At 43.4% G+C, this 21,347-nt stretch overlaps 1 protein-coding gene across 1 annotated transcript in view; it reads left to right on the top strand.

The window, feature by feature from the left end:
• unm_sa1614 (un-named sa1614) overlaps positions 1–21,347 on the top strand; it is a 214,571-nt gene that overhangs the window by 78,640 nt on the left and 114,584 nt on the right. Inside the window, exons 3-5 of the mRNA XM_068000226.1 lie at positions 8,462–8,607; positions 17,396–17,467; positions 18,760–18,809. Coding sequence (XP_067856327.1) covers positions 8,462–8,607; positions 17,396–17,467; positions 18,760–18,809 — 268 coding nt within the window. The remainder of the gene's footprint in view (positions 1–8,461; positions 8,608–17,395; positions 17,468–18,759; positions 18,810–21,347) is intronic.

Here is a 21,347-nt window from a genome sequence, read left to right as displayed (position 1 = left end):
GAACTCAATCAGATTAGTCAGACACGATTTTCTTGAACAAATCCATGTTGGCTGTCCCTTATTAACCCATACTTCTCCAAATGAGAATTAATTTTGTCCTTGACAATGGTCTCTAGTAGTTTTCCCACCGTTAACCACAGGCCAGTCAGACTAACGTTATCAAGTTTATCCCTCTCCCCTTTTTGATCAGGGATGTAACATTTGCAGTCCTCTAGTCCTCTGGCACCACTCCCACATCCAAGGAGGATTGAAAGATTGTGGTCAGAGCCCCTGCTATCCCACCCTTGCATCTGTCTTGGGGCCTCAATTATTCATAATATTTATTAACGACTTAGATGAAGGCATAGAAAGTCTCATATCTAAGTTTGCCGATGACACAAAGATTGGTGGCATTGTAAGCAGTGTAGATGAAAACATAAAATTACAAAGGGATATTGATAGATTAGGTGAATGGGCAAAACTGTGGCAAATGGAATTCAATGTAGACAAATGTGAGGTCATCCACTTTGGATCAAAAAAAGATAGAACAGGGTACTTTCTAAATGGTAAAAAGTTAAAAACACTGGATGTCCAAAGGGACTTAGGGGTTCAGGTACATAGATCATTGAAGTGTTATGAACAGGTGCAGAAAATAATCAATAAGGCTGATGGAATGCTGGCCTTTATATCTAGAGGACTAGAGTACAAGGGGGCAGAAGTTATGCTGCAGCTATACAAAACCATGGTTAGACCGCACTTGGAGTACTGTGAGCAGTTCTGGGCACCGCACTTTCGGAAGGACATATTGGCCTTGGAGGGAGTGCAGCGTAGGTTTACTAGAATGATACCCGAACTTCAAGGGTTAAGTTATGAGGAGAGATTACACAAATTGGGGTTGTAATCTCTAGAGTTTCGAAGGTTAAGGGGTGATCTGATCGAAGTTTATAAGATATTAAGGGGAACGGATAGGGTGGATAGAGAGAAACTATTTCCGCTGGTTGGGGAATCTAGGAGTAGGGGGCACAGTCTAAAAATTAGAGCCAGACCTTTCAGGAATGAGATTAGAAAACATTTCTACACACAAAGGGTGGTAGAAGTTTGGAACTCTCTTCCGCAAACGGCAATTGATACTAGCTCAATTGCTAAATTTAAATCTGAGATAGGTAGCTTTTTGGCAACCAAAGGTATTAAGGGATATGGGCCAAAGGCAGGTATATGGAGTTAGATCACAGATCAGCCATGATCTTATCAAATGTCGGAGCAGGCATGAGGGGCTGAATGGCCTACTCCTGTTCCTATGTTCCTATCCCTCAGCAACCTAGGAAGCATCCCATCTGGACCGGGTGACTTGTTAACTTTAAGTGATGCCAACCTATTTAGCACCTCCTTTCTATCTATTTTTATCCTATCCAATACCTCTACTTCCTCTTCCTCAACTGTGACATTAACTTCATCCTCTTATTTTTTTCAAGGGTACTTGACATTTCGGAAGGACAGGAAGCTTGGAAAAGGTGGAGGGGTGGCTCTGTTAATTAAGGATGACATGAGTACAATAGAGAGAAAGGGCCTTAGTTCTGAAGACCGAGATGTAGAATCAGTTTGGGTAGAGATAAGAAATAGTAAAGGCAAGAACATAGGAACATAGGAACAGGAGTAGACCATTCAGCCCCTCGTGCCTGCTCCGCCATTTGATAAGATCATGGCTGATCTGTGATCTAACTCCATATACCTGCCTTTGGCCCATATCCCTTAATACCTTTGGTTGCCAAAAAGCTACCTATCTCAGATTTAAATTTAGCAATTGAGCTAGTATCAATTGCCATTTGCGGAAGAGAGTTCCAAACTTCTACCACCCTTTGTGTGTAGAAATGTTTTCTAATCTCGCTCCTGAAAGGTCTGGCTCTAATTTTTAGACTGTGTCCCCTACTCCTAAAATCCCCAACCAGCGGAAATAGTTTCTCTTTATCCACCCTATCCGTTCCCCTTAATATCTTATAAACTTCGATCAGATCACCCCTTAACCTTCGAAACTCCAGAGAATACAACCCCAATTTGTGTAATCTCTCCTCGTAACTTAACCCTTGAAGTCCGGGTATCATTCTAGTAAACCTACGCAGCACTCCCTCCAAGGCCAATATGTCCTTCCGAAGGTGCGGTGCCCAGAACTGCTCACAGTACTCCAGGTGTGGTCTAACCAGGATTTTGTATAGCAAGAAGTCACTTGTGGGAGTACTTTATAGGCCCTCTAACAGTAACCACACTGTAGGACAGGGTATACAGAAAAAAATAATGGGGGCTTGTGAGAAAGGAACATCGATAATCATGGGTGATTTTAATCTACATATAATTTGGAAGAATCTGATTGGCAAAGGTAGCCTGGAAGATGAGTTCATAGAGTGCTTTCGGGACAGTTTCTTAGAGCAGTACGTTCTAGATCCAACCAGAGAGCAGGCTATTCTAGATCTGATAATGTGTAATGAGACAGGATTAATTAATGACCTCATTGTAAAGGAGCCTCCAGGTAGCAGTGATCACAATATGATTGAATTTTGCATTCAGTTTGAGGGAGAGAAGAGTAGGTCTAAGACTAGTCTTTTAATCTTAAATAAGGGGAATTATGAGGGCATGAAGACAGAGCTGGCTAAAGTGAACTGGAAATTAGGTTAAGGCATAGGTCAGTAAAGATGCAGTGGCAGACATTTAATGAGATATTTCATAACACTCAGCAAAGATACATTCCAGTGAGAAAGAAAGACTCAATGGGAAGGACGTACCATCCATGGCCAACTAAGGAAGTTAAAGATAGTATCAAATTGAAAGAAAAAGCATACAATTCCACGAAGATTAGAGGCAGGTCAGAAGATTGGACAGAATATAAAAAACAGTAAAGAATGACTAAAAGAATAATAAGGAGGGAGAAATTAGAGTACAAGAGAAAGCTAACTAGAAATATAAAAACAGATAGTAAGAGTTTCTCCAGGTATTTAAAAAGGAAAAGAATAAGTAAAGTGAGCGTTGGTCCTCTAGAGACTGAGTCTGGGGAATTAATAATGGAGAACAAGGAAATGGCGGATGAATTGAACAGATATTTTGCGTCGGTCTTCACTGTAGAGGATACAAATAACATGCCAGAAATATTTGTGAATCAAGAGGTGAAAGGGAGGGAGGAACTTAAAACATTTACAATCACCGGGGAAAGGGTTCGGAAAAAGTTATTAGAACTGAAGGCTGACAAGTCCCCAGGTCCTGATGGACTTCATCCTAGGGCCTTAAAAGAAGTGGCTGCAGAGATAGTGGATGCATTGGTATTAATTTTCCAAAATTCCCTGGATTCTGGAAGGGTCCCATCAGATTGGAAAATAGTGAATGTAACTCCTCTGTACAAGAAAGGAGGGAGACAGAAAGTAGGAAACTACAGGCCAGTTAGCTTATCATCTGTCATAGGGAAAATGCTAGAATCTATTATTAAGGAGGTTATAGCAGGGCACTTAGAAAATCTCAATGCAATCAGGCAGCGTCAACCCGGCTTTGTGAAAGGGAAATTGTGTTTGACTAATTTATTAGAGCTCTTTGAGGAAGTAACAAGCAACGTGAATAAAGGGGATCCTGTGGATGTGATGTATTTGGATTTCCAGAAGGCATTTGACAAGCTGCCACATCAAAGGCTGGTACACAAAATAAAAGCTCATGGTGTAGGGGGTAACATATTAGCATGGATAGAGCATTGGTTAGCTAACTGGAAACAGAGAGTAGGCATAAATGGGTCATTTTCAGGTTGGCAAGATGTAACGAGTGGAGTGCCACAGGGATCAGCGCTGGGGCCTCAACGATTTACAATCTATATCAATGACTTGGATGAAGGGACCAAATGTATGGTTGCTAAATTTGCTGATGACACAAAGGTAGGTAGGAAAGTAAGTTGTGAAGAGGACATAAGGAGTCTGCAAAGGGATATAGATAGGTTAAGTGAGTGGGCAAATATTTAGCAGATGGTATAATGTTGGAAAATGTGAACTTGACCACTTTGGCAGGAGGAATAGAAAAGCAGTATATTATTTAAATGGAGAACTCTGAGGTACAGAGAGGGATCTGGGTGTCCTAGTACATGAATCACAAAAAGTTAGTATGCAAGTACAGCAAGTGATTAGGAAGGCAAATGAAATGTTGTCATTTATTGCAAGGGGAATGGAATATAAAAGTAGAGATGCTTTGCTACAGTTGTACAGGGCATTGGTGAGACCACATCTGTATGCAATTTTGGTCTTCTTATTTAAGAAAGGACATAATTGCTTTGGAAGCAGTTCAGAGAAGGTTCACTTGAATGATTCCTGGGATGAGGGGGGTTATCTAATGAGGAAAGGTTGGATAAGTTGGGCCTGGATACATTGGAGTTTAGAAGAATGAGAGGTGATCTTATTGAAACGTATAAGATCCTGAGGGGACTTGAAGAGGTAGATGCTGAGAGGATGTTTCCCCTTGTGGGAGAGACTAGAACTAGGGGCTACAGTTTAAAAATAAGGGGTCTCCCATTTAAAATGGAGATGAGGAGAAATTTTTTCTCTCAGAGGGTCGTGAGTTTGTGGAACTCCCTTCCCCAGAGAGCGATGGAGGCGGGGTCATTGAATTTTTTAAGACTGAGTTGGATAGATTCCTGATTAACAAGGGAGTCAAAGGTTATAGTAGTTAGACGGGAAAGTAGGGTTGAGGTCAAAAGCAGATCAGCCATGATCTTATCAAATGGCAGAGCAGGCTCGAGGGGCCAAATAGCCTACTCCTGCTCTAATTCGTATGTACGTATGTTTATATGTTTTGTGAAGACAGATTTTCTTTATTGTCTCTAATTGGCCGCACCATTCCTTCAACTATCCTTTTACTTTTTATATGTTTATAATAGATTTTTCGGTTCCCTTTTATGTTACCTGCTAATCTTTAATCATACTCTCTCTTTGCCCTCCTTATATCCTTTTTCAATTTTCCCCTGCACCCTCTGTATTCTGCCTGGTTTTCTATTGTATTCTATACCTGACATTTGTCATGAACCTCCTCTTTCTGTTTTATTTTAACCTCTGTTTCCTTTGCCATCCAGGAGCTCTAGCTTTGGATGCACTAACTTTCCTCCTATGGGAATATGCTTGGTTTGAAGTCCTACCATTACTCATTTACTGTTTCCTTGGCCAGTCTTTGTTTCCAGTCCACCTGTGCTAGACCCCTTCTCCAATCACTGAAATTGGTTCTCTTCCAGTTGGGTACTTTCACCTTTGATTTTTCTGTGCCCCTTTCCGTAACTACTTTAAAACTAATTATATTATGATCACTATTACCCAGATGTTCTCCCACTGATACACATTCCACTTTCCCTACTTCATTCCCTAGAACTAGATCCAGCGCTACTTCCTTCCTCAATGGTTTAGAAACATACTAATTAAGAAAGTTCTCCTGTACACATTTTAGGAATTCTTCCCCCCCCACCCCCCCTTGCCCTTTACACTGTTTTTTGCCCAGTCTACATTAGGGTAATTGAAGTCCCCTACTATTACTGCTCTATTATTTTTACATTTCTCTGAAATTTGCCTATAGATTTGCTCCTCCATCTCTTTTTCACTAATTGGGGGTCTATAGTAAACATCCAGCAAGGTAACAGCTCCTTTACTGTAACCAATTAGATTCAGTCTTTCAAAAGCAAAATACCACGGATGCTGGAAATCTGAAATAAAAACAGGAAATGCTGGAAATACTCAGCAAGTCAGGCAGCTTCTGTGGCGAAAGAAACAGAGTTAATGGGCTCGATTTTTGGACATCCGAGTGGGTGGGTTCGTGGCGGGAGGGCTCCGAAAATCGGGGATTCCCGGGGCGGGTCCGGAGCCCGGCTCCAACCCGCCCACTTCCAGGTTCCCCAGTGACGCGCTTAGATGCGCGCGCAGCCCCCGCATGCGGGACTCCCACCAGCAATTAAAGCCGGCAGGATCCCACTTAAGGCAATTAATGTGATAGTTCAGGTCGTTAGCAGATCTGATTTGTAGGATATTTTAGGAGGGCTGGGATTTTCAACTAAACTGAGAGTGTTTCCCCTATTGGGAGAAATACTCCTAGTTGAAATTGACGTGTTGCAGCCCCCAGCCTGTGGGAGCTGCAAAGGTCCATTTAACAGGTGGGGGGGTTGGGGAGACCCTCACTCATTGCAGGAGGCCACTCTGTCACTTTGGACAAAGCTTGGCCTCCACCACCCTCCTCCTAACAATAAAATTCACAAACTTGCAACCTCAACCTCGGTGTGCAGGCACATTTACCTACCTTGCGGACCCTCTCAAACGTACTTCTTCCAGATGGGGGCCGCCATAGCTGCAGTCATGACCTCCTCGGAGGACGAACAGCATCACCAACCTCGCCGGCCACGCCGTCCACCTCAGACACGTAGAGCTCCACAACACAGTGCTGTGACATATCCACCTGCACAGCAGGAGGGAGGGCCACCGCAGAGAGAGATACATCACAGAAGGCACTACCCTCGCCACAGGGTCTACAGACCGAGGCTGAGCTTCCTGGACCTCTCTGAGCAGCAGTGCACACGGAGGTTCAGAGTCACTCGACATGTAGTCGTACACATCTGCAGCCTCCTTCATGCCGAGCTGCTCCCGGCTGGCCCGAGCACATCTTCTTACCTGTCACTGTCAAAGTCACCAAAGTTAACCCTAACCCTAACCCTAATGCAGCCCTCAACAACTTCTCCTCCACATCCTTCCAGTGTGCCACCGGGGACCTAGCTGGTTTCTCTCAGTCGTCTGCACAGAAGAGCCCTGCAAGTACACCTACACCCACTCTGCAGTGACACAATGGGTGGCATCAGGTGTGGGTCTTCATGGTGATCCTCAGGAAAGGGCATTATTGCACAAACCAGACAAGATTTGCAAAGACGTGGCAGTAGTGGTGACAATATAATATGTAATGTGAGTTGATCAGAAATCAAATATAAGTAACAACCATGACAAACCCTCAAACACCCTTGTGCATCCCCTTTATGCTCACAACACGTTTGCCTTACGCTTCCTACTACACATATGTGATGCATGCCCTGTGGCTGCAGCACAGGTAGTGGCAGGTTGGGTGAGGCTGACCTTGAAAGAGATGCATCAGAGGGTGAGAATGATATAGAGCCATGAGATTGTATGAGGATTGGGTTGAGTGGTAGTGGTGGGATGAGTACTGGCGAGGTGAGTAAGTGCAGGTAAGATGAGGATGAGGTTTGAGTGGGTGTGAGGAGTGATGTGATAGAGTAGTGTTGGCAGTGCAGAAGGAGATGTGGGGTGGGGGCAGTGATGTGGCAGACGGAGTGTAGGGGAATGAGTAAGTGTACTCACTTTGGCTGACCTACTTAGGTTATTGAAGCGCCTCCTGCACTGTATGCAGGTGCGTGGTATGTTAGTGATGCTGGTGACCTCCTCTGCCACCTCAAGCCAGGCCTTCGTGGTGGCAGAGGCAGGCCACTTCCTCCCGTCCGCCGGGTGGAAGATCTCCCTCCTCCTCCTCATCCTCCTCCTCACCCTATCCAGTAAGACCTGGAGTGAGGCATCATTAAACCTGAGAGCAGCCTTCCCCCGGGATGCTGCATGCTGTAATTTTGCCTATTTTCTGCAGCATCAGTCAGTGGAAGACTGCCCCTTTAAATAGGGCTCCTCCAGCTGACAGCCTATGATGCGGGTGCGCAGACCACCTGCTGCGCAGCTTTCCAGCTCGAAACCCAGAAGCCAAGGTAAGTGCCTTCAATTAGGCTGCGATCGCATGCGGAGCTCCCCGAATTCACTGGGCGCATTACCCACGTGCCCAGTCGACCCCCCGCTGCCAACCTGCCTCCCTCCTAATATCGAGCCCAATGTTTCAGGTCAATGACCCTTCGTCAGAACCTGTCAGATTTAGTCTTTGAACTCTCTTGTATATCGTCCCTCTGTAGAACTGTAATATTATCCTTGATCAATACTGCCATCCTCTTCTTTTTCCTTCCCTATCCCTCCTGAATACATTGTAGCCAGGAATGTTTAGTTCCCATTGCTGCCCATGTTTAAGCCAGGTCTCCGTTATGACCACTATTTTATAGCCCCATGTGGCAACTTGTGACTGCAGCTCATCAACCTTATTTGTAACACTCCTTGCATTAACACTTGTGCATTCCAACACCATGCTAGTCGCTTTGCTTTTTTCCTCTGTCTCATTCCTGCTCTTTCAACATTATTCTTTATTCTGTTGCTGTTTGTCCCTCCTAGTTTTCTATGCACCTTGTCTCTCCTCTCTGCTGCTACATCCTGGTTCAGCAGAGTCCAACAGCACAACTGAGAGCACAACATTTTGAGAAGAGATGAACTAAACTAGTTTTTTTTAATCAATGGAGATTAATACCTGAAACTGGAAGCCAATGGGCTCAACGAGCACTGAAAGTCGCTACAGTAAGATAGTCTTGAAAATAACTTTTTTTTTCTATTTATTTTTACAGAAGACGTATCTCTTCAGGAAGCATTCATTAATGAGCTGGAAAAACTTGTAGTTAATTTCCATAGTAATGAAGAGTCAGTACTGGCCGAAGCTTTCTGTAAATTTGCAGAGTCCTCTAGAGAGCTGCTGACACCAATGAGAAACTTGGTAAGGCCTGCAAAGATGTATAAGCTCTGAAGAAGTCACTGAATCTGAATGAAGCTAATGCAGTTCCTATTAAAGGAAATTTATCAGTGGGTTCAATTCTTAGAATAAGCTTCAAAAGCTTAGTTATACAGCACCGTGCTCCTGACTGCTGGGAAATTTTAGGACAGACCACACACCACAGGTAGATCACACAATGAGAACTACTGCAATGCAGTTTTCACAGAGCCTTCTGAACTTTTTATAAACTTTAAAAACAAAATATTTAGCATAGTCATAATTTATCATTTGGTCAGGGCATCTCATCAGCAGGTGCACCATTTTACATCTGTTTACAAACACCTGGTAAAAATGATAAGCATATGCTTTTAAGATGGTGATGGTGAATATGTCCAACCGTTGATAATTCGAACTGAGTGGTTTTAATTGAGGAAAATTAAACGTATAGTTAATGAAAAGAAACATTTTTAACTAAAACTGAAACTAGCACTAAAATTTAGAAGAAAACGGAAAAGAAATGAAATAAAAACAACATTGCTGTATAATCAAATACAAAACCTACAAGATATGTTCAGACCTAGCAGGAAGTGATGTTGAACTGGGTGTGGACAGTGTCCGCTAAAATTGTCAATAGAGTAGAATGGTCAGAGAGAGACTGCTGTGGTCAATGTCACGACTGGCGTGGCCTGCAAGCTTGTTGTCTCTCTGTAGTGCAATCAATGTGGAGGCTCCAAAGGACCATGGCATTTTGAATTTTATTGTGTCTTTTTGAATTTACTTTTAATAGAGCTAAAACAAAAAATAAAATTTGACAGCCAAAACTATATAAATAAAGCTAAAGGTAAAGCTGGAAACTAAACTGCCCTGCTGCAAACTCCAGACTCCAATTCTGCCTGTTGCAGTGATCAATGACCGCAACCGCAAGATTTTCGGACTTTGCATTCCCAGTGGGAAGCCTGTACTTTTACGCGTCATTGTTAAACCCAGAAATAAAGCCGTGTTGCGGTTGCGACCCAAAAAAACAACTATTTTCAACCCCCACTCGCCCCCAACCCACCTGTTCTTGGGGTTTAAAATCACCCCCCTGAAATAGCCTATAAAACCAATTGGCCCAGTGACAGAATCCAAACCAGATGTCATAATCCAAATTCAAAACTCAGTTCACAGTAGGTTATTAACAAATATCAGAGAACATTTCAAAAAGCGTTAGCCTAGATTGTCCGATTAGCATTATTTTAATGCTGACGGTAACCATTTTAAAGAAATGGATAATACCGATCGGAAGACCTAGGCCTGGATTTTAACTTGAAGCTGGGAAGAGAGCTGGGGTGGGGGGGTTAGTGGGAGTATATTGGTCGCAAAACTAGGAATTGAAGTTTGCGGGACAGAGTCTGCGATCGCAACTTCGTTGAAGGATAAAATTTTTACTTCCGGGATTTGTGCCTTGTGGCCAGCCAGGCGGGAAAACAGCGGTGGAGAGATCAGTCTTTGGGGTTTGTATGGGGGAGGCCAGGGAGAGATTGGGATCTTTGGGAGTTGGATGGGGGAGGTCGGGGAGAAATTGAGATCTGTGGGGGTTGGATGGGGGGGAAGCGATCGCGGGGGAAGGTGAGAAGTCGGACATCGTTGGGGAGGTGAGAAGTCGGACATCGTTGGGGAGGTGAGCAGTCGGACACCGGGTTGGTGGTGGGGAGTCTCGGACACCGGGGGGGGGGGAGTCTCAGATATCGGGGGGGGGTTTCGCCAATTGTGGGGGTCCGATCGCGGCAGGTAAGCTTGTTGGGCCTGGAGGAAACACTCCAGCTCCTCCTGTCCCATAAGCAATGCAATAAAGGCACTCACATGATGTTCCGGCCCTTCTCGCCTCATTTTCACTGATGAGATTCACGAGTCCTGGGAAACCCATGCTGGAGGCATTAAATTTAAAGGTCAGTAAAATTCAATTTAAAAAGACCTAATTAACGTCTAGTTAGCTGCGATAAGTACCCGTCCACCTGAACTAATTAAGGTCCCGACTGCGATGAATAGGTTACGTGCCTTCGTTAGAATCATAGAATGGTTATGGCACAGAAGGAGGCGATTCGGCCCGTCGAGCCTGTGCCGGCTCTCTGCAAGAGCAATCTAGTTAGTCCTACTCCCCCGCCCTTTCCTCATAGCCCTGCAAATTTTTTCCCTTCAAGTACTTGTCCAATTCCCTTTTGAAGGCCATGATTGAATCTGCCTCCACCATCCCCTCAGGCAGTGCATTCCAGATCATAACCACTCGCTTTGTAAAAATGTTTTTCCTCATGTCACCCTTGGTTCTTTTGCCAATCACCTTAAATCTGTGTCCTCTGGTTCTTTACCCTTCCGCCAATGGGAAAGTTTCTCTCTATCTACTCTATCTAGACCCTTCAGGATGTTGAATACCTCTATCAAATCTCCTTTCATCCTTCTCTGCTCCAAGGAGAACAACCCGGGCTTCTCCAGCCTACCCATGTAACTGAAGTCCTTCATCCCCGGAACCATTCTAGTAAATCTTTTCTGCACCCTCTCGAAGGCCTTCACATCCTTCCTAAAGAGCAGTGCCCTGGTTTGGACACAATACTCCAGTCCGAAAAGCAACCATTCACCACTACTCTCTGTTTCCTGTGACTTAGCCAATTTCATATCCATGCTGCCACTATCCCTTTTATTCCATGGGCTTCAACTTTGATGACAAGCCTATTATGTAGCACTTTAAACCCAGAAGTGGGCACGTTGGAACCGAGTTGCGGTCGCTCTCAAAAAATCAATTATTTGAACTACCCACCCACCCCCAACCCACCTGTTCTTGGGGGTTAAAATTCCACCCAGACCCTGTAAAGTGATCAGTATTTAAAGAATAGTGAACTCACAATGGGGTATGTTTTCTTCCATTCACCAATTTTTGTGGAAAAAGTAAGTTCTTGACTATAAAAAGAGGGAGGGGAAATAATTTGTTATTATTTACCAAATATAAAACATTAGTTTTTATTTTGATTTATGACTTATGATTTTGTTGCTAGTAAGCCATTTTGAGTTAGTAATTTTGCTGTATACAAAGATCAGTACTTGCTTTTCCATGAATTTCAATAGTTCATGAAAAATTAGACAAATTTCAGCTCCTCAAGGCACTGCCCATTACAGTAGCACCATATACTCCCAGGCACAAGCCCCGTGCAATTAATGGCTCTACCTTCCAGTGGCAATGGTGATGTCGTTTTTGATCATGATGCGAGTATGCTAAAGCACTGGCTTGGCTGAGCATCAGATTACTATCCCACTGTGAACAAACAGTGCCCAAGAGTGCACAGGTGCCAGCAGAAGAAACATGCACTTTCAAGAACAGCAGGCAAACAATTTAAGAGACAGCCTACATGGAGGCTGCTAGGACTTAAGACCCGGACTAGGAGCAAAAACAAGGTACAATTGCTTTTCACAAATTCTGTTTTGGCTGGAACTTTGTTTATTTTAGAGATGAAGTTTAAATGGGGTTAAGTGTTCTTACTTCAGTGCACTCATAAAAACATAAGAAAAATCACTGATGAAAAAGGGCCATTTGGGCCTTCAAAGCTCATCTCTCTAGATCCTAACAGCCCTTGGGGGTCAGATTTTGGATGTTTTTATATTTGCTGATTTTGTGGTATGAATTGCAGAACAATGTTTGTGGGCTGGCTTCTCACTTGGTAAAACAGGCACCCTCATCCTGATAGCAGAATTATACATCCACATTTTTGTGGGTCTGCAACTTTGGTGATATAAACATGGGGGCCAGTGCAAAAATGTCATTCTCCCACGATTAGAATTACAAAACGTCAAATGTAAAATAGATGATAAAAACAGGAGATTTTTCCTATCTGAAAAGCAAGAAATCTGCAAAACCAACAGTGCTTTGAAAGGTAACGGACAAACAGTTTCTGGAAATGAGTATGCATTTTTATATGTTCAGATTGTGTCAGACCAGGGTGTGAATGCCTTTTGGCAAAATGTAAAAATCATTCTTCTGCTCCTCTTTTTGATCAAAAGGTTTGTTCTGGTTCACCTGATACAATCCCCAAATTCTAAGTTGCTTTGAGAGATGTGACGGTGCCTCTTTGTTTATCACCTCTTATTCCATTCGCTGTTTATCGGAATGGTAGAGGGAGCTTCCTACATAAGCCTTGATTTCAGTCTGACTTTGCTTCCTCTTGCGCAGAACGAGCACAGAGTAAACTTCAGTTAATGCAACTCAGTTTCATTCAGGGTTTCAAATGTTGGTACTTTTTGGATGTTACAATATTCTAATTATGCTCGTTTATTTCGACAATCTGTCTCCGTAGAAAAAACATTGGACAGTGGAAAATTTCCTGCAATTCAAGTAAATGCCTAGGTCACATGTGTTGCCTCCAAGGAGACACATTGAACATGTAATATGTAACAAACTTTAGGCATTACACTTAGTGGTTACAAAATGTTTTTGCAATATAAAAATAAAGAGGCAGGAAGAAAGAATGCAACAACAGAATGACGTAGAGGGGAGATTTTAACAGGAGGGTGCGATTGGTGCGAGGAGGCTCGAAGTGGGCGGCACACCCAGAAGTTCAGAAGCAAGCATAACCCAGCCGATTTTAACTGCTGAGCCTCATTTTAATATTTGAAATCGGTCTCCTGCCCGAAGCCGGCGGGAAAGATGGCAAGGTGGAGGGAGCAGCAATTGGGGTGGGAACTGTCTGGCTCTGGGGACCTAAGGAAATGATCCCCGCAATGAGGTTCAAAAAGATGCTGGTGTAGGGAGGGTTGGGGCAGGGGAGGCCCAAGGATTCCTTCCAGGGGCTGAAAGAGCACCTCTGCTTCACCTAGCCCCCAAAGAATCCTCTCTAAGAGTAAAAATATATTACTTGGCTTCTTCTGGCCACTTTGCTGCATCCCACCAGGCTTCTCTGGTGGATTTGACACCATGCGGGCCTCCCACCCAAGTCTTCGTTAAAATCACGCTGTGATTGAGGTCTTCGGGCCCAACTTTTAGATTTAAATTAAGCCTGGGCCTGCCTGTCAAAGTCGGCGAAGATAAAATGCCGGCAGGCGGGTGGGAACAGTGCAGCCTTGGGTTGGTAAATGGACTCGGCCCGTTTTAATCCCTCGGCAGAGGAGCAGGGTGGGGGGGAGTTAAATCAGAGTGCTTAAACATTGGTTCACACGCAATAGAATGAAAGAAAAAAAATTACATTTATATAGTGCTTTTCATGATCTCCGGATATCCCAAACGCTTTACAGCAATGACATAATGACCAGATAATCTATTTTAGTGATGTTGACTTTAAAAAAATCTTACATTTACATAGCGCTTTTCACAATCTCAGGACGTCCCAAAGTGCTTTACGACCAATGAAGTACTTTGGAAGTGTAGTTACTGCTGTAATATAGGAAACACGGCAGCCAATTTGCACATAGTAATGTCACACAAACAGCAATTAAATAAATGACCAGATCATATGTTTTAGGTGTTGGCTAAAAGATAAATGTTGGGCAGGAGACCAGGTGAATGCCCCTACTCTTCTTTAAATAGTGCCGTGGGATCTTTTACATCCACCTGAAAGCGTAGATGGGGCATTGGTTTAACATCTCATCCAAAAGATGGCATCTTTGATAGTGCAGCACTCCCTCAGTACTGCACAGAGGTATCAGTCTATATTATGCACTCAAGTGGAACTTAAACCCGCAACCTTCTTATCAGAGGTGAGAATGGCTGACACCCATATACAGTAATTTTGCAGCATCAGCCAGGCCATCAAATAGGTGTTGTCACAGAGAGGTGTTCAGCAGAACAGAGTTGAGGCCTTTTCTACAAGGAGGGAGGTAAATCTGAGAGCTAGGCAACCCAATCAGTCTTGGCCACATCTGAGCACAACAGCACCGAAATAGTTCAAGAAGCTGTATTTTGAATTTAACTATATTTAATGCTATTTCTGACCTCAGGGTAAAAAATGGAAAAATATTTAATTTTCCATAACTCTCACATCCCTCACCATAACGAGCCTAAAGTTCAACCCACACCAAAAACAAAAAAGAATAAATTTCCTATTTCCCGCACTTCTGCCCTCACCCCTTCCTTCCCAGAACCATGATAAGGTCCCCCTTGTCCTCACCTTCCACCCACCAACCTCCACGTTCAACAGATCATCCTCCACCATTTCCTCCAACGCGATCCCACCACCAAACACATCTTCCCCTCCCTCCTCTTTCAGCATTCCAAAGGGACCGCTCCCTCCGCGACGCCCTAGTCCACTCTTCCATCACCCACAGCACCTTCCCGTGCAAGCGCAGGAGATGCAACACATGCCCCTTAACCTCCTCTCTTCTCACTGTCCAGGGCCCCAAACACTCCTTCCAGGTGAAATAGCGATTTACTTGTACTTCTTTCAATTTAGTATACTGTATTTGCTGCTCACAATGCGGTCTCCTCTACACTGAGGAGACCAAATGCAGACTGGGTGATCGCTTTGCTGAACACTTACACTCTGCCTGCAAACATGACCCTGACATGCCGGTCGCTTGCCATTTTAATTCCCTGCCCCACTCCGACTCTGACCTCTCTGTCCTCGGCCTCTTACACTGTTCAAGTGAACCACAACAGAAGCTCGAGGAACAGCATCTCATCTTTTGTTTAGGCACTTTACAACCCTCCAGACTCAACAATGATTTCAATAACTTCAGACCATAACCACTACTCCCATTTTTTTGGACAGCAAGTGCTGGTAATGGTTCTGCTGTTGCCATTCACAGCTACTCTTGATCAATCTTTTGTTTCTTAACCTGTCCCATTATCAGCCTCCTTGCCTTGCACCATCATCCCTTTTGTCATTTTATCACTTTTCTCCTCTACCCTATCACAGACCTTCCCTTTTGTTCTTTCCTCCCCACCCCCCCCCAGCTTTCCCTGGCTGTGTACTTGCTTAAAAACTTTAACACTTTAACATCTTCCAGTTCTGACGAAAGGTCTTTGACCTGAAACGTTAACTCTGTTTCTTTCTCCACAGATGCTGCCTCACTTTGCTGAGCTTTTCCAGCATTTTCTGTTTTTATTTCAGATTTCCAGCATCTGCAGTATTTTGCTTTATAAATTTGATGAAGTTGGAAGCAAAATAACCCAGATCAGTTAAATCATCCCTTAAAATTACAGTTGTAATAAAGTTTTGCATTGTACCAAAATGTTAACATTGCATGATTGAAACAACAAGATGTTCTAGGTAGTTAAACTTTCAGCTTGTGAGGGTAGGGAAGGAAGAAATTGAGGTTATATAGGGTTCAGGGAAACAGAATTAAAGAGAAAGTGCACAGCCGTTGAACAGAGGTTGGGGGTGGTAGAGGAAATGCGGAAGAGAGCAATGTTCGTGGCTAGGCAGTGGAATGGAAGTTTAAAACTGTCATTTAACCTTTCAACCTGTATGGAACTGTCAAGGCCTTGAAGCTATGGACCTTTACTGCATCATCAAAGCTTCCCATCACCATTGCTACTGCTACCTACAATGGTCTTAAAGCCGCATCCCCTACTGTTGACTGTTGCAACACACTGAGACACTTCACAAACAATAAACGCTGTAACACTGGTCAAACCACAGCATTGCTTCATATTAACTTGAATAATGTGGTAATACGACCGTCAGCTAAATATGTACCAGATGGATAATTTTAAAATATTATTTCCAGCGAAATTGCTATTTGAAAGACTCCTCCATAGAGCCCAGAAAATATCCATTCAGTTAATGAAATGAAGCGGCATGTTCCTATGATGCCATTGAAGGGGGTCTCTGAATGTCTACTACTTGCCATAGTTACAACTCCAATTAGTCTATTTTCAAATTGATCAAGAGCCATATTTTCATTTTTAACTTATTTCAAAACTTGACAGGGTCTAAGTTTAATAATAGATTTTGCTAAAGATGGACCTGGAAACAGACCAACACCAGTCAGTGCCAGATAAATGACTCACTCCACGAGGAATTCCCCTGTGGAAGTCATTGAAGAATGTTTGCCATAGTTCAGTTCATCATCAATGAAATCAGTATTAGGGATCAAATGAGGAGCACTTCAAAAAGCAATTTTAGGTGAAATATAGGAACAGGGATCCAGCTCCTCAACCCTGTTCTGCCATTCTATTAGATCATAGCTGATCTGTATCTGAACTCCATTTACCTGCCTTTGTTCCATATCCTTTGATACCCTTACCTAACAAAATTTTATTGATCTCAGTCTTAAAAACTTCAATTAAAATATAGATTTTATTTCAAACAGTATGGAGCAGATAAAGAGGGTAAGTACTTCTTTTTTCTTGCTCCAATTTTCATCCCTTACCTTTCCTGAAAGTGCTAACTTCTACTGTTCCAAAGGTACCAGTTTTTTGCCATCTCACCCAAGGAGCCATTATTCATTTGTAAGCTTTGACAGTTAGTGTTGGCAGGCAATTTGACTGCAAGTGGCATCATAGCCAAGCCCAATCCTGTTCTAACCTGACATCCACACGAGCAAACTTGTAGCACGGTCCACTAAATAATGCTCAGAAGCTCAATTCTCCCTTCCAGGGCATTGAAATCATTGCAAACTGGAGATTGAACCTGGGCCTTTCCATATCTGTGTGGCTCAGCTACTCACTTGGTAAGCTCACTGGGCCATTAGAGGAGCAAATTCATTGCTATTACATTCAAAGTACTTAGCTTTATACTTGCCATCAGCTTTTTACCTTATACTAAATGTATTTATTCTACAGTATCATTCAATTCTTTCACTATATTGATTGTATTTTTTTCTCCTTCAGTTGCAGAGTATGAATCACGTTGTCTTTTTCCTGAACTCTCTGCTGAGAGGAGAGCTGAAAGGAGTCAAGGGGGTAAGGCAACATTGACTACGTTCAGTGAGAGCTCTGATGTAGCAATTAATGATGAGTAAATCTCCTGGTTTTACAATTCTTCTGAAGGACAGTTGTAAGGGATTACTTCTTTAAGTAGTGTTTTATATATTTTTTTTTAAACTATTGCAGCACTAAGCCATGCAGACCAGAATGTCCTGAATTCGATTCCTTGTCTACACTGGGTTAGCTGAGCTCAGCCAGGGCAGCAGTTGAGACACTAAATTAGCCTGACCACCTTGAGCTGGAAGGGGGAAACTCAGTCAGGAGCGTAGTCAAATGAAATTTGACACCCAAGCCATATAAGGAGATATTAGGACAGGTGACCAAAAGCTTGGTCAAAGAAGTAAGTTTTAAGGAACGTCTTAAAGAGGGAGAGAGAGGTTTAAGGAAGGAATTAAGGAGCTTAGGGCCTTGGCAACTGAAGGCACGGCCACCAGTGGTAGAGCGATGAAAATCGGGGGAGGCCAGAATTGTAGGGCTGGAGGAGGTTACAGAGATAGGGAGGGGCGAAACCATGGAGGGATTTGAAAACAAGGATGAGAATTTTAAATTCGAGGTGTTGCTGGACCAGGACCCATTGTAGGTCAGCGAGCACAGGGGTGATGGGTGAACATCATTGGTACAAGTTATGATACGGGCAGCAGAGCCCAAGATTACGGAGGGTGCAAGGTGGGAGGCTGGCCAGCAGGGCATTAGAATAGTGTAGTCTAGAGGTAATTAAGGCATGGTTGAGGATTTCAGTAGCAGATGAGCTGAAGCAGGGGAGGAGACGAGCGATGTTACGGAGGTGGAAGTAGGCGGTCTTGGTGATGGAGAGGATATATGGTCGGAAGCTCAGTTTAACATCGTAAGACTTGACAAGACAGTGAAGGAACATACACAGAATTAACTTTTATAACTAACCAGTGGATCACCCAAGGCTTTGCCCTCGGAAAATCTGGACAAAGTGAATTTCCCTCAGAAGTCTATTAGCAATGTTGACGGAATTGGTATGAGGATTTGCAGCTTATGCAGCTCCTTCTAGTGGTGGAAGTGTGCAGCTGCATGCAGGACTGTGTCACAGAATGGTGGTGCTCAAAAAGGAATGTGCAACATACATAGCACACATAAAAATTAAAGATAGATTTATTTACTTCGTAGAGCCAGAACTTACAACATGAAATGTATTGACATTAGCACTTCAGCTAATACAGTCCCAGTTGCACAAGTGGCATGCATAAAAAAGAATCCTATTTACTGCTCCTTTTTACTCTACTTTAATTTTTTTGCAGGATTTAAAGAAACCCTTTGACAAAGCTTGGAAAGATTATGAAGTCAAATTGTGAGTTTAAAAAATGATATCTGTTTATGATGCACTAAAAGTGTAGAAATTCCTTTTCTTTTCTCTTCCTCACCTTCCTTTTGTTCTGTGATAGCTACCATCATCAATCACACTCCATGATAATGTCATTAAGTAAAAGGTTATGTTCATAGAATCATACAGCACAAAAGGTGGCCATTCGGCCCATCGTGCCTGTGCCAGATCTTTGAAAGAGCTATCCAATTAGTCCCACTCCCATGCTCTTGTTAATTTCAGACTCTGAAGAATTCCCACTAGAATCATAGAATCATAGAAGTTACAACATGGAAACAGGCCCTTCGGCCCAACATGTCCATGTCGCCCAGTTTATACCACTAAGCTAGTCCCAATTGCCTGCACTTGGCCCATATCCCTCTATACCCATCTTACCCATGTAACTGTCCAAATGCTTTTTAAAAGACAAAATTGTACCCGCCTCTACTACTGCCTCTGGCAGCTCGTTCCAGACACTCACCACCCTTTGAGTGAAAAAATTGCCCCTCTGGACCCTTTTGTATCTCTCCCCTCTCACCTTAAATCTATGCCCCCTCGTTATAGATTCCCCTACCTTTGGGAAAAGATTTTGACTATCGACCTTATCTATGCCCCTCATTATTTTATAGACTTCGATAAGATCACCCCTTAACCTCCTGCTCTCCAGGGAAAAAAGTCCCAGTCTGTCTAACCTCTCCCTGTAAGTCAAACCATCAAGTCCCGGTAGCATCCTAGTAAATCTTTTCTGCACTCTTTCTAGTTTAATAATATCCTTTCTATAATAGGGTGACCAGAACTGTACACAGTACTCCAAGTGTGGCCTCACCAATGCCCTGTACAACTTCAACAAGACATCCCAACTCCTGCATTCAATGTTCTGACCAATGAAACCAAGCATGCTGAATGCCTTCTTCACTACCCTATCCACCTGTGACTCCACTTTCAAGGAGCTATGAATCTGTACTCCCAGATCTCTTTGTTCTATAACTCTCCCCAATGCCCTACCATTAACGGAGTAGGTCCTGGCCCGATTCGATCTACCAAAATGCATCACCTCACATTTATCTAAATTAAACTCCATCTGCCATTCATCGGCCCACTGGCCCAATTTATCAAGATCCCGTTGCAATCCTAGATAACCTTCTTCACTGTCCACAATGCCACCAATCTTGGTGTCATCTGCAAACTTACTAACCATGCCTCCTAAATTCTCATCCAAATCATTAATATAAATAACAAATAACAGCGGACCCAGCACCGATCCCTGAGGCACACCGCTGGACACAGGCATCCAGTTTGAAAAACAACCCTCTACAACCACCCTCTGTCTTCTGTCGTCAAGCCAATTTTGTATCCAATTGGCTACCTCACCTTGGATCCCATGAGATTTAACCTTATGTAACAACCTACCATGCGGTACCTTGTCAAATGCTTTGCTGAAGTCCACGTAGACCACGTCTACTGCACAGCCCTCATCTATCTTCTTGGTTACCCCTTCAAAAAACTCAATCAAATTCGTGAGACATGATTTTCCTCTCACAAAACCATGCTGACTGTTCCTAATTAGTCCCTGCCTCTCCAAATGCCTGTAGATCCTGTCCCTCAGAATACCCTCCAACAACTTACCCACTACAGATGTCAGGCTCACTGGTCTGTAGTTCCCAGGCTTTTCCCTGCCGCCCTTCTTAAACAAAGGCACAACATTTGCTACCCTCCAATCTTCAGGCACCTCACCTGTAGTGGTGGATGATTCAAATATCTCTGCTAGGGGACCCGCAATTTCCTCCCTAACCTCCCATAACGTCCTGGGATACATTTCATCAGGTCCCGGAGATTTATCTACCTTGATGCGCGTTAAGACTTCCAGCACCTCCCTCTCTGTAATATGTACACTCCTCAAGACATCACTATTTATTTCCCCAAGTTCCCTAACATCCATGCCTTTCTCAACCGTAAATACCGATGTGAAATATTCATTCAGGATCTCACCCATCTCTTGTGGTTCCGCACATAGATGACCTTGTTGATGCTTAAGAGGCCCTACTCTCTCCCTAGTTACCCTTTTGCCCTTTATGTATTTGTAGAAGCTCTTTGGATTCACCTTTGCCTGATCTGCCAAAGCAATCTCATATCCCCTTTTTGCCCTCCTGATTTCTCTCTTAACTCTACTCCGGCAATCTCTATACTCTTCAAGGGATCCACTTGATCCCAGCTGCCTATGCATGTCATATGCCTCCTTCTTCTTTTTGACTAGTGCCTCAATCTCCCGAGTCATCCAAGGTTCCCTACTTCTACCAGCCTTGCCCTTCACTTTATAAGGAATGTGCTTACCCTGAACCCTGGTTAACACACTTTTGAAAGCCTCCCACTTACCAGACATCCCTTTGCCTGCCAACAGACTCTCCCAATCAACTTCTGAAAGTTCCTGTCTAATACCATCAAAATTGGCCTTTCCCCAATTTAGAATTTTAACTTTTGGGCCAGACCTATCCTTCTCCATAGCAATCTTAAAACTAATGGAATTAT

The sequence above is a fragment of the Heptranchias perlo genome, chromosome 19 (genome assembly GCF_035084215.1).
Source record: "Heptranchias perlo isolate sHepPer1 chromosome 19, sHepPer1.hap1, whole genome shotgun sequence".
Classification (NCBI taxonomy): domain Eukaryota; kingdom Metazoa; phylum Chordata; class Chondrichthyes; order Hexanchiformes; family Hexanchidae; genus Heptranchias; species Heptranchias perlo.
This window is presented reverse-complemented; position numbering and strand designations above follow the sequence as displayed.